This window comes from Drosophila nasuta, chromosome 3 (genome assembly GCF_023558535.2).
Source record: "Drosophila nasuta strain 15112-1781.00 chromosome 3, ASM2355853v1, whole genome shotgun sequence".
Taxonomy (NCBI): domain Eukaryota; kingdom Metazoa; phylum Arthropoda; class Insecta; order Diptera; family Drosophilidae; genus Drosophila; species Drosophila nasuta.
In genome coordinates, this window is record NC_083457.1 from 33,257,571 (window position 1) to 33,272,123 (window position 14,553).

A 14,553-nucleotide genomic window follows, 5' to 3' on the forward strand; every position below is an offset into this window, starting at 1 on the left:
TATGATCAAGTTATATTCTTTTGTGGAAAACTAATCAGAATTTTGGGGTAAGCAACTATAATTCTGAAATTAATATATTTTTTTTTAATTTGAACAAGTTGTCTTCTTTTGTTTTCTATAGATTGTAATAATTTAGGGAATGTATGTTTATGTTTAAATTACAGATTTTCTATTTTAGAGATTTATTTAGAATTTTGTTTATACAAATTGTGTAGGGTTTTTATTATTATTTCTTTAATTTTAAATATCTATTTATACATTATTAAAGTTTGAATTATTGCAAGTTGTTCAAAAAAGTTTATGCAAAATAGTTGATAAACATTGACTTGAATAAGCAGTTGCTTGTATAGTTCTTAAGCTGCGACTTCTTAAACAGCAAATGCATTGACAAAGCTTTCGCATACTCGATGCGTGACTGTGTGAGGAAGCTGTGTGGTAGGAGAGGGGGGTGGGAAGTGGGGAATCCCCTGGAGCTTAGGCAGCTTCTGATACAGCTATGACAGCTAAACAACCTGCATTACTCAAGTGTTTGCTTCTTGTGTTTATAAATAAATTTCGTGTCTGCCAAAGTTGCTGGCCAAGATTTACGATTTACGAGTAACGACTGCAAGTTCTTCTGGCTATTGAATATGCGACTGAGTGCAAGTGAGTGTGAGTGTGAGTGTGAGTGCTCATGTGAATGCGATGAATGTGCTGCGAGTATGTGCCTTGTTTTCGGTCTGCACAGTGTGCGATAAACTTGGCATCGCTTTCCCTTCCCTCCTCCCTCAAGTTGGAGGTGTAAAATATGCAAATCGCTTTGCAGTTATTCTTAGAAAGTTGTCAGTTCCAAGTCGAGTCGAGTCGAGTCGAGCTGAGCCAAGCGTGCAAAACGGCAAATGCACTTGACACCCTGCAACTTGCCACTTGCTACTTGCCAGTTGCAACTTGTAAGTTGTAAGTGTTTAAAAAGCAATTTATTGTTTTGCCCAAAGTAAGCACCTTAACCCATTCTTTTGTTTTTGCCCTTTTGAGTAAGCTGCTGCATGTTCTTCTCAATACAAAACTCTTGTTTTACTTTATGCATATTTTGTGATTTGGTGTCTTATGCAACTGCCGCGGGGCTTTATTACACTTGCATTCAATTTGAACACTTTTGCGACACTTTCGTTTGTTGATTTTCAAGAACAGAATCCTTAGGGGCAAGTGGAAGTAAATTTTATTTAATATTGTATCAAACAAGTAAGAAAGCTACAGTTGAGTGCTCGACTTTGAGATACTCGCTACCCTTTTTGAAAACAAATATACAGAAGAGGTCATATTTTGTATATCGTTGAAGTACTACATTCGAAATATACCATAGAGGTCAAAATATACCAGATAATCAGCCAAAACAACTTAATCCAATGGCAGATTCTGAAATAATTTTTACAATTTTTATCCGATCGCAATAATATTCCCAGAAATCATGTGTCAGATTAAATTTGATTCAAATTTTTGTCACTTTCACTTCCTTTTTCGCTCATTTAAAAAGATCTATTAACAACCGCAATTTTGAAGATAGATTTTCGGTATACTATATACAATAATAACTACATATATTTCAGTAGTTTATAGTATAAATTGATTATCATCAAATTATTATATTGATTTTAGTTCTAAAATTAATTCAATAATATACTTTAATGAGTTAAGGTACAGATTCTTTGTTAAATTATTTTCTTTTAGTTTACTTTAATGATTTCATGATTATTCATTGAGGAAAATTCGCACTACATTTTTAAATTATCGAATCTTTAGCCATCTTTTCTTCCAACTCATTTTCGGCACAAGTTTTTATAATGTTATCGGTTCGATATAGATAAATAAATGTTGTACAAATTTATGAATAAGAATCTAAATATTAACAAAGAAATGAAGTAAGTTTATCAGAAACGTTTCTCATTGAAAGCGTGTGTGTTGTAAAAAAATTGCGAAATATAGTGTAAAGTAAAGCTATTATTATAATATATACATATAAATATATTTATATGTCGAAGAACTAGCGTCATTCACACAAAACCCTCAGTTCTCGAACTGACGACTTATTTTATCAGAACTAAGATGGTCACACCTTAAACTCGCACACCAAACAGTCCACTGCATTTCATATTCCCGAACATATATTAGAAATATTGTGTATCCAAATTTGAATTCTGGAAGGCAATTCCTTAAAAATTTTATTACTGACTACACTGACCTTTAAAAATTCCCAACCAAAAGTGTTGTATAGTTTTGAAATACAGTCTTACTTTTAGCATAACTCTAACTTTCAAGATGAAAAAAATGGTAAGCTTACCTCTAATTGGTTTCGTTTTCAAACTCAATTTCACAGTTCAGTTTCCTTTAGATGTTGCAGCGTTTTTTCTCGAGAAATTTTGCAACTGCATGTGTGCAAAGTATTCGAGGGGAAGAGTGACAGGATCTCAACTGGTAGGCAAATCAAACAAAAGTCCAAGCCCGTTAACTCTCAGAGGCAATAAGCATAACTGTCTGTCTGCTTTTTGCTTTGAACTCCATCGGAAGTTGCACCCAGACTTCATGTCTTCTTGTTTTTTTTTTAGAATTTGGGGGGATGCTGCATCTCGCATTGCACTCGGAGTGAAAATCGGAGTACAAATCAAAGACAGGTGAATAAAAGGGGAGAGTGAAGGAGGAGAGTATTGGTCTTTGGGCTGCTTGAAGGCATTAATTGCATTCTGCAGCATCACATTGCACTTTCAATTAGTTGCAAATGCCTTCGTCTGCAACTCAAACTCCAACTCCAACTCTAGTTGCGATGCCTTCGCAGCCTTTGGCAAAGTAACAGGAAACGGAAGTTAAGTGCTGAGGCGAGGCGTTAAGTAAAATCAACCCCCAACAACAGCAACAAATTTCCCAGAGCCATGACATTCGAGAATTATGCATTAATTGAAAGGCGATGTTGACTCGCCCCCAATCTGACTGACTTTAGCTTGGGTGCAACTTGTGTTGATTTGTTTTGGCAGTTCCCCAAAGTTGACCCATGGCTCGGCTTTGACTGCACCTTAACCCCTTGTTGCCCCCTGCTCTTTCTCTCCTTTCGGACTGCACTTTGCTGGCGGGTGAACAAACATTGAGACAGACTTGTTGTCTAATGCATTTCAAAAGTGAATTTATGGCTTTTCTTTTGGCTTTTTGTTGTTGTCTTCCCTTCGGACTTACGCATTTTGTTTATTTTCAATGTTAATTAAAGCTTACGATTAACCTAATGCACTTAAGGCGCTTTCACTTCTTCTTATCACAAAAAATCAGCTTCAACTTATTTTCAATTAGCTCACAGCTTTTCCTCTCACAATTAAAGGCAATAAATTTGCACATAAAACCATAAATCAAAGTCCGATCATAATCGCAAAGTGCAAAGTAAAATAAAACAAATAAATATAGTGAATACTTCACTTCCTTTTTCGTTGGCGAGTCGCCAACCCCCCAAATAAAAGGGGCCGGGGGAACCCCACTGACCACAATGAAAGCTTTGCTGAATTTGGCAACTCAGCCAAACCGATGGTTGAACATCGTTTGGTTGCCTTTATTAATTGTCCAACTGTCTCCAATCATAATTAATGAACTTTCGGCACATCCTACAAGCTCTTCACTTCCTTCTTCTCCTTCTTCTCTCCTTAACCTTTGTCGAGTTAGTCCGGAATTCAAATAAAACTCTAATACTCGCATGTATATAAACAGGAATTTATTTTGGCACACCATAAATCTTTCGTTTGGCAAATCTCTGCTTCGAATTTTGGCTCGGATTCATTTGGTTTTGTTCTCTTTAACACATTTATTTAATGGGTCAAAGTGGCTGCAATTAGGCACATTACAAGGATTTACTGGGATTTCGTTTATCATTTTATTAGCTCTAGAAATGTGCGATTAAGTTTAGAAGAGTAATGGGAAAATTTCGAAGTTTTAACTGTTTACTGTCGCTTTTCTTAAAATATCGTTTTGTATTTACAACAAGTGTTAAATCATTAACAACGCAACTATAAACAACATTTCTCTTACTCTTACTATTTTATGAAATTTGAAAAATTCAACGATGAGTGATTGGCATCTGACAATCTGATATGCTTAGAACGCTATAGTATATTCTGAATGTACTACACATTATATAAATATACCAAATGTAGCTTTCGGTATATTTAATATTCTGCGGTATATTTTGCTGTATGCAGTACCATATAACTATACCAAATATCGCCTTATGTATTTTTTTTTAGTATTTTGGGGGATATTTTGTAGTATATTGTGAATGGAGTGAATACAAATATACCAAATTATAACCTTCAGTATATTTTAATACTTTGCAGTATATTAATTTGGCATAATTTAAGAATGGATAGCAGGTGTCTCACAGTCGAGCACACCCTACTATTTTTTTCTTATTTGTTTTCATTTTGTAACATATATTTAAATATCTAGTTGATTATATAAATTGCACCTTATAAGCTAAAGTATATCTTGTCTCTTGAATTTGCTGCTCTTAATAATATAAAATACCATAAAACCCCGATGATAATAAAATGTAGAATTTTTTATCTTTTAAATTTAATTAAATTTTAAGAGTATGTAGATCTGGGAAATTTAGTTAAGCTCGTTGTTTTCGAAAAACATTTTAATCTTAATCATTTAATTTAATCTCAAAACTGAGCAGACCAGTCTACATCTAGTCTACTTAAATTTAAGTTACTGAGCAGTCTAATCTACTTCACTGTCAGCTACTTTATTTGCCTTGCTTAGATTATCATTTCGTTGAAACTGTACCTGATGATGTCACATATATTCGCTTCACTCATTCGCATAGTATCTTTTCCAGATTTACAGATACACATTGTGCTGGTCTGTACTTTAATGACAGCCTATAAATAATTTCGAGCAAACAGTCAAGTAGCAAGCTTGGAAATGCTCAAAGTAATCCCACAGAATTTGCATATGAATACGTAGATATCTCATCATGAGTGTGACTTGTGCCCAACCCTCCTCCTCCTACTCCTCCACCCCCCTGTAAGAGCCAATTGTGTGTGAAAAATTGGGCAGCAATTGCAAACAGAGGGAACACACACATGGATGAGAAAAGGGGAGGGAGAGGGTTGTGTGATGGATTCCCTTTTTTACAGACTAGCCCTTTCAGTCTGCTAATGACTAATGATGCCACAATTTATCTCAGATTATTTTGCTAGCAAGTGTTAATGTTTTTTAATTTGCATTATGACGCTGGAGCTTCACTTTCCTTTCCCCGCTTTCTCTTCTTCTCTTCCATGTGTGCATAATTACTTAAAACGCAGCACGATGTGTGGAAAAGCGCCATTGTCATCATTTTGAAATTATTTAAATTCTAGCTACTGACTAACTGCCACAACTGATTAATGAGCAAGAGACGCCCCTCCTCCTCCAACCACCGCAAAACCCCTTAGACTTCACCCCCTCTTCAAATGTCGTATACCTCGTGCAAATGAAAAATTAACAAACATTTTCCTGTTTGCCTTTAAGCTCAGTGCTAGCAAGTGCTTCGATTTTATATGGTTCTTAAGAAACTCGACTGATAATTATACGGGATTGGCATGTGGAATTTTCCACATGAGCAGCAAACTCATTCAGTTTCCAGAATAGATAGTGGGGGAAATATTGTAAACGGCAGATAATAAGAAGAGCAGAATTCTCTTAATGTAGAAAATAAGTAATTAAAATTTAAAATCGGAAATATGTTTTTCATAGGCTCACATAATTTTTTGAGGACTTTCTTAATTTATTAGGTCCAACCATTTTATATAATTTTTGTTTTGTTTTTTGTTTTATTTTTAAATGCTAAAAAGTAGAGGGAAACAAATTACAGATGTACATAAAAATTAATATTTAGGCAAATCATTGTTATTTATTAATATTTTATTAAACTATTTTTTGTAAACTTAATGAAAATAATAAGTTTAGTTGCATCACCTATATTTAATCTTTCTTATTCAATTAATTAGGGATTTTTACACTGGTTTTGCTATCTGAAATCACTTGTTATACCCGCTACCCATAGGGTAGAAGGGTATTATAACTTTGTGCCAATAGGAAATGTATGTAACAGGTAGAAAGGGGCATCTCCGTCCCTATAAAGTATATATATTCTTGATCAGCGTCAACAGCCGAGATGATTTAGCCATGTCCGTCTGTCCGTCTGTGTGTCTGTGTGTCTGTCCGTCTGTCCGTATGAACACCTAGATCTCAGAGACTATAAGAGATAGAGCTATAATTTTTTTCGACAGCATTTGTTATGCTTGCACGCAGATCAAGTTTGTTTCAAATTTGTGCCACGCCCACTTCCGCCCCTGCAAATCATAAAAATCGAATAACAAGCGTAATTTTAAAGCTAGAGTTACGAATTATATACAATAATAACTATAGTAGTCATGATTCCTGAAAATTTGGTTGTGATCAGATAGAAATTGTCGAAGTTATTAAAGAAATACTTTTGTATGGGCAAACACGCCTACTTACTAGGGGTCTTAGTTGCTTTGGCTGACAATCTGGTATATTGAGCCGTCTATGATATATTTTGAATGCGGTACTACACCGATATACCACATATGTAATTTGGTATATATTTTTTTTTAGCATTTTCGCAGTATATTTGGTATATTTTGAGAATAATACCGCAAAATATCTTGCTTTTATTTAAAATGGGTAGCGGGTATCTCACAGTTGAGTACACTCGACTGTAGCTTTCTTACTTGTTTTTCATGTATAATTGTCAGATGTTTTAAAAATCATTTCCAATCACCACAGAATGAAGAATATTCTCACATCTAAAAGACAAATATTTGAAAGGAAGAAAACTTTAATTTTTGTCACTTTGATGATGGATAAATTCTGGACTATTTTTGCTAGTATTTTAAATAATTCCTACCAGCTCAAAAAAATTTCCATTCACTTCTTGAGTTTTCACTAATTTCACTAAGCATAGAATGAAGAATTTTATCAGTTGTTGAACATTTGAGAGGTATAAAACTGTATAGAGAAATACGTATTATTACAGAACGTATTCGAGATAATTTCTCCACTAGAAATGCTAGAAATTCTTACATGCGTGCAATTTGAATACTGTCGCCCCATCATTGGCTGTTCAACTGCGCAAATAAATCTAATGCAATTACCTTAAAAGCGCCAAAGCGATAAAAGCATATTCCGCATACGGATTTATATACGCTCGCTGCAATTTTACACAAAATTTTTATGACATTTACGCGCAGCAATAAAAACTAAACAAATCCGCAGTATTACGATCAAATGCTAATGGCGCCAGGGTCAGACAGACAGACAGACAGACAGACAGACAGACAGACAGACAGACAGAAAGACAGTCAGACAACAAAAAGAGAGGAACAGCTTCAGCTTCAGCTTCAGCTTCAACTGATTGATGAATTGCTTCGGTTTGAGTTGCCAGTTGTCAGTTATCTATTCGTTTTTGTTGTTGTTGTGTAATTGAAGTGCTTACAAGGGACTTTTGTGGTGTGTAATGACAGACATTCGACGTTTTATGAGGGAAACAGACATGGAAGAGAAAACTAATTACCTTAGTTTGCCAACTGCAAGAAACGAAATTTTATGCTTGTGTTGTGTGTGTTGTGGCTTGGCACTTTTCGATGGATGTTTACTCAACATTTTTAATGGCATTTTGCATACGATTTAAATTTGATGCTGCTGCTGCAGTGCATCGATAAAGCAGGCGACCCTTTTTTTTTACAACATTTACGAGCTGAAGGCGGCAAAATTTTTGTGGCATAAAAACGCATCGTCGTCGCCATCATAAAAGTGTCTTCGTTTACAAATATAATTCATAGTGCAGTGAAATATTCTTCCTTTCGGTTGCTGATGTGTGAAAAGACTTTTGACAACATTAAAGCTGCAGTTGTTTAACTTTTATTGATATAACTGCAATTGATTAATCATGACAAATTCGCTGCTTATGTCCCCTTGTAATGCTGATAGTCCTCCATAGAGACATCTTCTTGTGCCCAGTCATAGTCCGATTCAGCCGAAATATATTGACCCATATTAAGCTGATCAATCTCACAATCAATGCCATTGGACTTCTGCCTGTTCGAAGATATAACCTGAGGATCCACGGCGACAGTTGGAGCTGAAGAGTGCGACTTCTTTTTGGTTGAAAACAAGCGTGTTTTGAGTTGCTGCAAGTGCTTGAATTGATTGTTGATAAAGGGCTTCTTCCACTCGTAAAGTTTGGGCAGCGTAAACAGCATAACAAAACCTAACAAAGAATTTAATTTATATATATTTTAGTTGTATTTTAAATTAATTTACCTATCAAAACCATCGTCATGCCATTGATATAGTCACCGAGCACATTGAGACCACAGAGTGCGATCAGAAATTTCAAAGAGTCCACAAAATCCTCAATAAGTATCAACGAGCGCAATTGGCAAAGTATTGGATTCACTTTGATAACAATAAAACGCGCTAGACGAGCAGCAGATTCCTCTGAGATGCTCACATCAGTCTCCAGAAAGTTTTGATACGGATGATCCATAATATGGCTCTTGCTCAGTTTACGCATGCCCCAAATGTGGCAGCAATAGCTCATGCTGATCAACACAATCAGCACGCCAAAAACGCTTACAACACTGATGATTGAATTTGAGGCAATGTCCATGAGAATCATCAACATCAGAAGAAAGACGAATGAAGTCTTGCGCCAATTACGCCACAATATCAGCTGCATGAATTCGCTATTGGGCCCAGAATCCTTGGAGCCCATTTTACAGTCATTATCCTTATTGAACTCCATTCTGAAGCAGAAGCTCCATTAAAAGAGATTTCTGGTTTGTCTAGAAACTAAATTGGATATACTTACTTTTCCGAGAATTATTTTGCAAGGCTTGCGATGAGGAATAAGTTGTAATGAATTGATATGAGAGTGTATAAAGTAAGAGCCTACTTCTTAAATTTAAATATAGACACTAGATTTTCGATTGTACGAGTATTGAGTTCACTGCGCCTTAAAATATTTGTGTGATCATTCATTTGACGGTCTTCTAAAATTGTTCCACTTTTTGCAATTATTCATATCTATAGTATTCTATTATAGTTTTATACATTTATATTTATTTATATATATTTTTAATTAAATTAAATAATGAAGTATTGCGATTTCATTAGTTAACCAAATAGGTTCGCTAAGAATATAAGCTTGTTGTTGTTAATTAACACTTAAGATTCAAATTCTTCCTAGAATACAAAAGTTCTCAAACTAAAACTTTGTATACTAATTTTTGGTACATGATCTTTTTTCTCTGCTTAGAAATAAAATATAAATAGTATTACAATGAGTGTATATTTGAATGTCATTCGATTTAACATAAGAGGAAATTGATGAAAGAACTGCAAGCAAACTTATATAATATTCCTTTTTAGGATATCTTCAAGTAACATGCAAATTCGTCTTTCTTCTTCTGAGATACTCAGTTCAACCACAGGTATCATATGCTGCCAGCTGTTGCCAATAAAATTAAATTTCATTCCAGATTGATAACCAAACTGGAATTGTCTGGGGAAAAGGTTTCATCTTGTATTATGTTAACGCAAACCCCTTCTGATTTCAAAGTTGGGCTGAATTCCTGTCAACTTTGCATAAAATTGAATTTTGTATTTCGTTTATTTTAAAACAGTTGGATTTATATTTGCTTAAATAATTCATAGGTTATATTTTCATCCTCGATTGTAGTTTGTTGCTTCCAGCTGCTTCACAGCTTCCCTTGCCTTTTGATCTGTTGCACCAAACAAGTGTCACATTTTACACTCTGTCGGAACCTTTTGATTTCTCAATGATTTCGGCAAATACGTCACTCTCTCTAGCTTGCTCTCGATGTGGAGGTGTCACCGTCAATGGTTCACTGAAAGCCCTCAGCCTTCTGTGAGGTCCTATTGAGTGCCATTTGCCAATTGATTTGTCAAAGGAATTACGCTGATATTTTGGGCAAATAATACAAATCAGTGGCGTCAAAATGACATCAAGTGGCTGTCGAGTTGAGAACCACCCTCAAAAAAGAGAATCCATATTCGAAGTGGGAAATCACTTGCCGGTTTCTGAGTATTATGTACTTAAAAGCGGTCGAGTGAGAATAATATATAATGAGTCGGAAAGCATAAGCAAATAGTGTTGTTAAGAAATGAAATAGTGTTGAAAAGTGCTCAATAGTTTATCTGCAGAGATTCTGAAAATGGAATTAACTTCCCAAATTACAAGTATGTTGAACTGATCTATTCTCTATTTATTACATAATACTTTATAGAAGAATATAGAGCTACGTTAAAGTGTTTTATTTAATATTAACATAGTTCTTAATATGTTATTAATAATAATAACAATAATATCACACTATTTTGTTCTTAAACTGAGTTGGATTAGCCTAAATTATACAATGATATTGGTTAATTAAATCAACTATTTATTTTATTTTAAAACTATTTTATATTATATTAAATTAGCAAGATTTAATTCATAATAATTATCTCCAATTTATGTATAAATATTACTTAATTTTTAAAAGTCAAGTAACAATTTAAATTATATTATATTATTGATTCACATAAATTATATAAGCAGTTGTAATTTCAGAGAAAGCATTCGGAAGAAGTAATCAAAATAGTTGGTTCAGCTTTCTGTCAGTAAGTTTAAATTAGTTTCGAAACGCAAATTTTATTAAACAAAACAAAGGTTACATACATAATATTTAAATATATAATGCTCTTCTAGATTAATCTTGCACATTTAGTATTTTGCTAAAGGTTATCAAAAGTGCAAGCATCAACGGATTTAATCACATCTTGGAAGCGCAACGGCAAACTGACACTTTCCTTTTCATCATTACAAAATAAGGGGCATTTAGTTGATTTTTAGTTCTGTAACGAATCGGAATAAAATATTAAAATGAATATTTCTACTTATACGCGTATATTGGCAATATTGTTAATTGTATTACAAGTGAATAGCAAGGTAAATATGTTAATGCAATTAAATATAAATACTAAGTTAATATTCCATTCAGTGCATCAATAATTCAAAAGAGTTGGATCATCAATGCAGTACTTATTGCTATCAAGTTGTCAAGCCCCTTCTACAATACGTAAATACGGTCAAAGAATATAATGAGCTGCAGCATACAATCAAGTTACAAGCAGAAACAATAAACAAGCTAAATGAATTGATAAAGTCTAAGGATATACAACTAGCACAGCAAACCAAATTGAGTGAATCGTATGAAAGTCAAAATCAATATCAAAAGAAACTTCTTGATCAATATGAAATTCAATTAACCACCTTAAAATCAGAAATCTCTTTGAAAGATAAAGAGATTAAAGATTTGCAATCTCAAAATCTAAAAACAAAAGAGCTTCAAACTCAAATCACAGCAATTAAACAAGCATCCAGCTGCCTAGGCAAATTGACGTATCTTCATGCCTTAAGAGTCCCCATATTTCATAGAATGACAGTTCCATGTGAATCGAATTTACCTGAGGCTGGAGCTGGTTGGACTGTAATCCAGCGGCGTAAAGATGGTAGTGTGAATTTTAATAGAACGTGGTCAGAGTATAGAGAAGGCTTTGGAAATCTTCATGGCGAATTCTTTCTTGGACTGGAGAAGATTCATTTGCTGACACAATCCCAGCCACATGAATTGTTTGTCTTCCTTGGGGATTTTTTTAATGAAACCCGCTATGCCCGATATAACAACTTTGTCATTGGTAACGAAAAAGAATTCTACGAGTTAAAAGAACTCGGAACATTCTCAGGCACTGCTTCCGAATCAATGCAACCTCACATAAATCAAAAGTTTTCAACACCAGATAGGGATTCTTCTAACAATTGCGCTAAATATTATAGTTCTGGATGGTGGTTTTCCAATTGCTATCGTTGGTAATAATTTAAGACTGTTCGCAATAGAAAAATTTACCAAACATTGTATTATATTTCAGCAATCTTAACGGAAAATATATATATTTCGATAATGGTACGGATGTCAATGGCATTGAATGGAGATGGTGGAAGGCTCGACCGATGAAATTTGCACAAATGATGATTAGGCCACTTGAGTAAAATTTTATAAATAATATAAACACAACAGTCGTTCAGCATTTCAAAAAAATTAAAAAATGTTGTATGTCCTTAAATGAAAACTTTATATATTTTATATCTGTTAAATTGTAATCAGGTTCTGTCTGTCATCGATGAGCATGTTTAAATGTAAACTTTGAGATACCCACTAACAAGTTTCAATAAAAGGCAAACAATACCAAATGGATATTTTCTATTAATATACCAACTAAATATACCAAGATATACTTATATGTACATATATTTGATATTATATTTTATGACCACATGCAAATATACCAATAGCGACAAAATAGTTTTGTAAATTTCTAAAAAAAAATCAATACTTTCTCTGTCGAAAAATATTAAACGTACTTTAAAGATTCTGGAAAAGAATTAATAATTACGAAGAAAATTTGTAATACAGTTTATACCCAAATTTATGCTTCTTCCAAATAAATACTCAATGTGTTTAAAGTTGTCAAAAAAAAACGCTTTAGTTAGAATACAACTAGTTACATTATATAATATGAAGGAATATTATTAAATAATAATTTATAATGAAATCAGTCTATATATTTCTTGATCTAAGTCTTTGAAGAAATGATAAAACTATTTATGCGGAGCATGTTGTTAGCTTTATCGGCTAACTCTGAAATCAAATAAGACAATGTCAGAGTTCGCATGCCAAAACACACACGAAATTGTCAGCCATAAATTTAACTAATATACAACAGGCTCTCAAGCAATGACTGCCAAAGCTAACCAACCCCCATTTTCCCCCGTTGCTCGATAGGAATGTGCCACAATAATCAAGCCAAATGCTGTAGCCAAGTCGAATTACAGCTACAATTCGAATGTGAATGCGAGAGTTCGAGTTCGAGTTGCGAGTTAAGGTAACGCATGGCAATGGCCATAAAATGACACTGAGTGTCAGTTTCAATTAAACATGTTGACAGCTGTAAGGGGCCCCTTGTATCCAAATACTACACACAGGTCCAAACAAGAATAGTAGTCAAGCTTATATTGGCAGGAGGGTTGTTTCGTTCCATAGGCCATTTCGATTTTAATACAAGAAATTCCGGACATTGTCTGGCCATGTGTAACAATAAGCTTGAAGAGTTGGAGAATGGGAAGGGAATACTTGGATGACAACTTTATCTGCAGTAAGAATCGTTCAGTAGTCTTAAGACATCTTACAACACTTTTGCCTTTTGGCAATTTTATTTTTAGTGTATCTTTGATTTTTGACAGCCAGTAACAAATTATACACATTTTAAGTAATTTTATGTGTTTGCTTTCATTTATTTGTATTTATTTGCATGCGTTTCTTGAGTTTTTTGCACATCATGTTTGCTGTCGTTGTCCATTGACAACCTTGTCAAACACTGCTCCAGACTGTCTCTCAGGGATTTAGTTTAATTAAACTATGTGTGAGCTTGTGTGTTTGGTTGTATACATGATGTTTGCATATTAATTTCCTGTAATTTTGATTGAGTTTTGCATAAATTTGCAAATGATCAAATATGCATTTAGTTTGGCATTAGGCAAGATAAACATTGCTGCAACATTTTCATTCATTTTCAAGACATTCCTAAAGACAGGCAATTTTTTGTATTATTTGCTTTCTTTCGAGATAGAGATAGAGTAAGAGTAAGTGTAGCAATCAAGGAACAACATCTCTTTGTTTTCGTCACGGACGAGTGGCGAAAAGCAATCACAGTCAACAATCCAATCTCCCCTTCAAGTTGCACAACAAAAATCCGAGTATTTGCCGCATTTTTTCCTGTTGGGGACGCCGCCCGTCTTTTGTATTATTGGTGAAATTAGAATTTCTCATTAAAATAAGTGTTGGCACTGGACCCGGTTGACTTGAGACAAGGTGCTCGGCCATGGGGCAATAGACTTAAGTTGAGTATCTCGCCTTGGCTCCTCCTCGGTCACTCATTAGTTCCGCATCAAAATCTGACTGACATTCTTCTTGCCCCCAAGCTCACTTTCTTTATATTTATCTCCTTCTGCATTTGTATCTTTATTTGCTCCCCAAAATGTTGTCGCATTGTTTTGCTTTTGCTTTCGTCTTCGTCTTCATCATGGCAACTTGCCCACTTGAGTTGTTCTCTTTTTTCCTTTTTTGGGGGCATTAACTTTTTCAATTTTTAATGGGTTTTGTATCCAATTGCTGCAAACAGTCACTGGCTTGTTTGTAATTAAAACTGCAACTCATTTGAGTCGCATAAAAAATTAAAAGAGTATCTCGTCATCTTTTGGTACTTTGCGCTTAATAGGCTTAAAAACTGAAACACTTTGTGTTGTCAATACTGTTCAACCCGTTTTCTGTGCTTTGATTTCTGCGGCATTGCAATGCCAAGATATCAATCGCTTTTAATGTGTTCGCTTCGGCAATCCTTTAGGCTTAACTT

The 14,553-nt window shown here is 34.2% G+C and overlaps 2 protein-coding genes across 2 annotated transcripts; one reads left to right on the forward strand and one right to left on the reverse strand.

The window, feature by feature from the left end:
* Positions 1–7,920: 7,920 nt before the first annotated feature.
* On the reverse strand, positions 7,921–8,989 carry LOC132790447 (reticulon-1-A). Its single transcript, XM_060798971.1, has 3 exons — positions 8,891–8,989; positions 8,341–8,825; positions 7,921–8,287 (listed from the first exon to the last, which is right to left on the reverse strand). Exons 2-3 carry the CDS (start codon positions 8,822–8,824, stop codon positions 7,983–7,985), a joined length of 789 nt encoding a protein of 262 aa, XP_060654954.1. The 5' UTR covers position 8,825; positions 8,891–8,989; the 3' UTR covers positions 7,921–7,982.
* A 1,830-nt stretch (positions 8,990–10,819) lies between these two features.
* Positions 10,820–12,449, forward strand: LOC132790587 (fibrinogen-like protein 1). Its single transcript, XM_060799162.1, has 3 exons — positions 10,820–11,032; positions 11,085–11,953; positions 12,013–12,449. The coding sequence occupies exons 1-3, from the start codon at positions 10,967–10,969 to the stop codon at positions 12,131–12,133; spliced, it is 1,056 nt and encodes a 351-aa protein (XP_060655145.1). The 5' UTR covers positions 10,820–10,966; the 3' UTR covers positions 12,134–12,449.
* Positions 12,450–14,553: the final 2,104 nt, after the last annotated feature.

What these genes read in the sequence shown, in the direction of transcription:
- LOC132790447 (XM_060798971.1), bottom strand. Translation starts at nt 8,824, where the DNA reads ATGGAGTTCAATAAGGATAATGACTGTAAAATGGGCTCCAAGGATTCT. An exon ending in CATGACGATGGTTTTGATAG is followed by an intron (nt 8,288 to 8,340) that starts GTAAATTAATTT and finishes ATTCTTTGTTAG; the next exon opens with GTTTTGTTATGCTGTTTACG.
- LOC132790587 (XM_060799162.1), top strand. Translation starts at nt 10,967, where the DNA reads ATGAATATTTCTACTTATACGCGTATATTGGCAATATTGTTAATTGTA. An exon ending in TATTACAAGTGAATAGCAAG is followed by an intron (nt 11,033 to 11,084) that starts GTAAATATGTTA and finishes TATTCCATTCAG; the next exon opens with TGCATCAATAATTCAAAAGA. An exon ending in TTTTCCAATTGCTATCGTTG is followed by an intron (nt 11,954 to 12,012) that starts GTAATAATTTAA and finishes ATTATATTTCAG; the next exon opens with CAATCTTAACGGAAAATATA.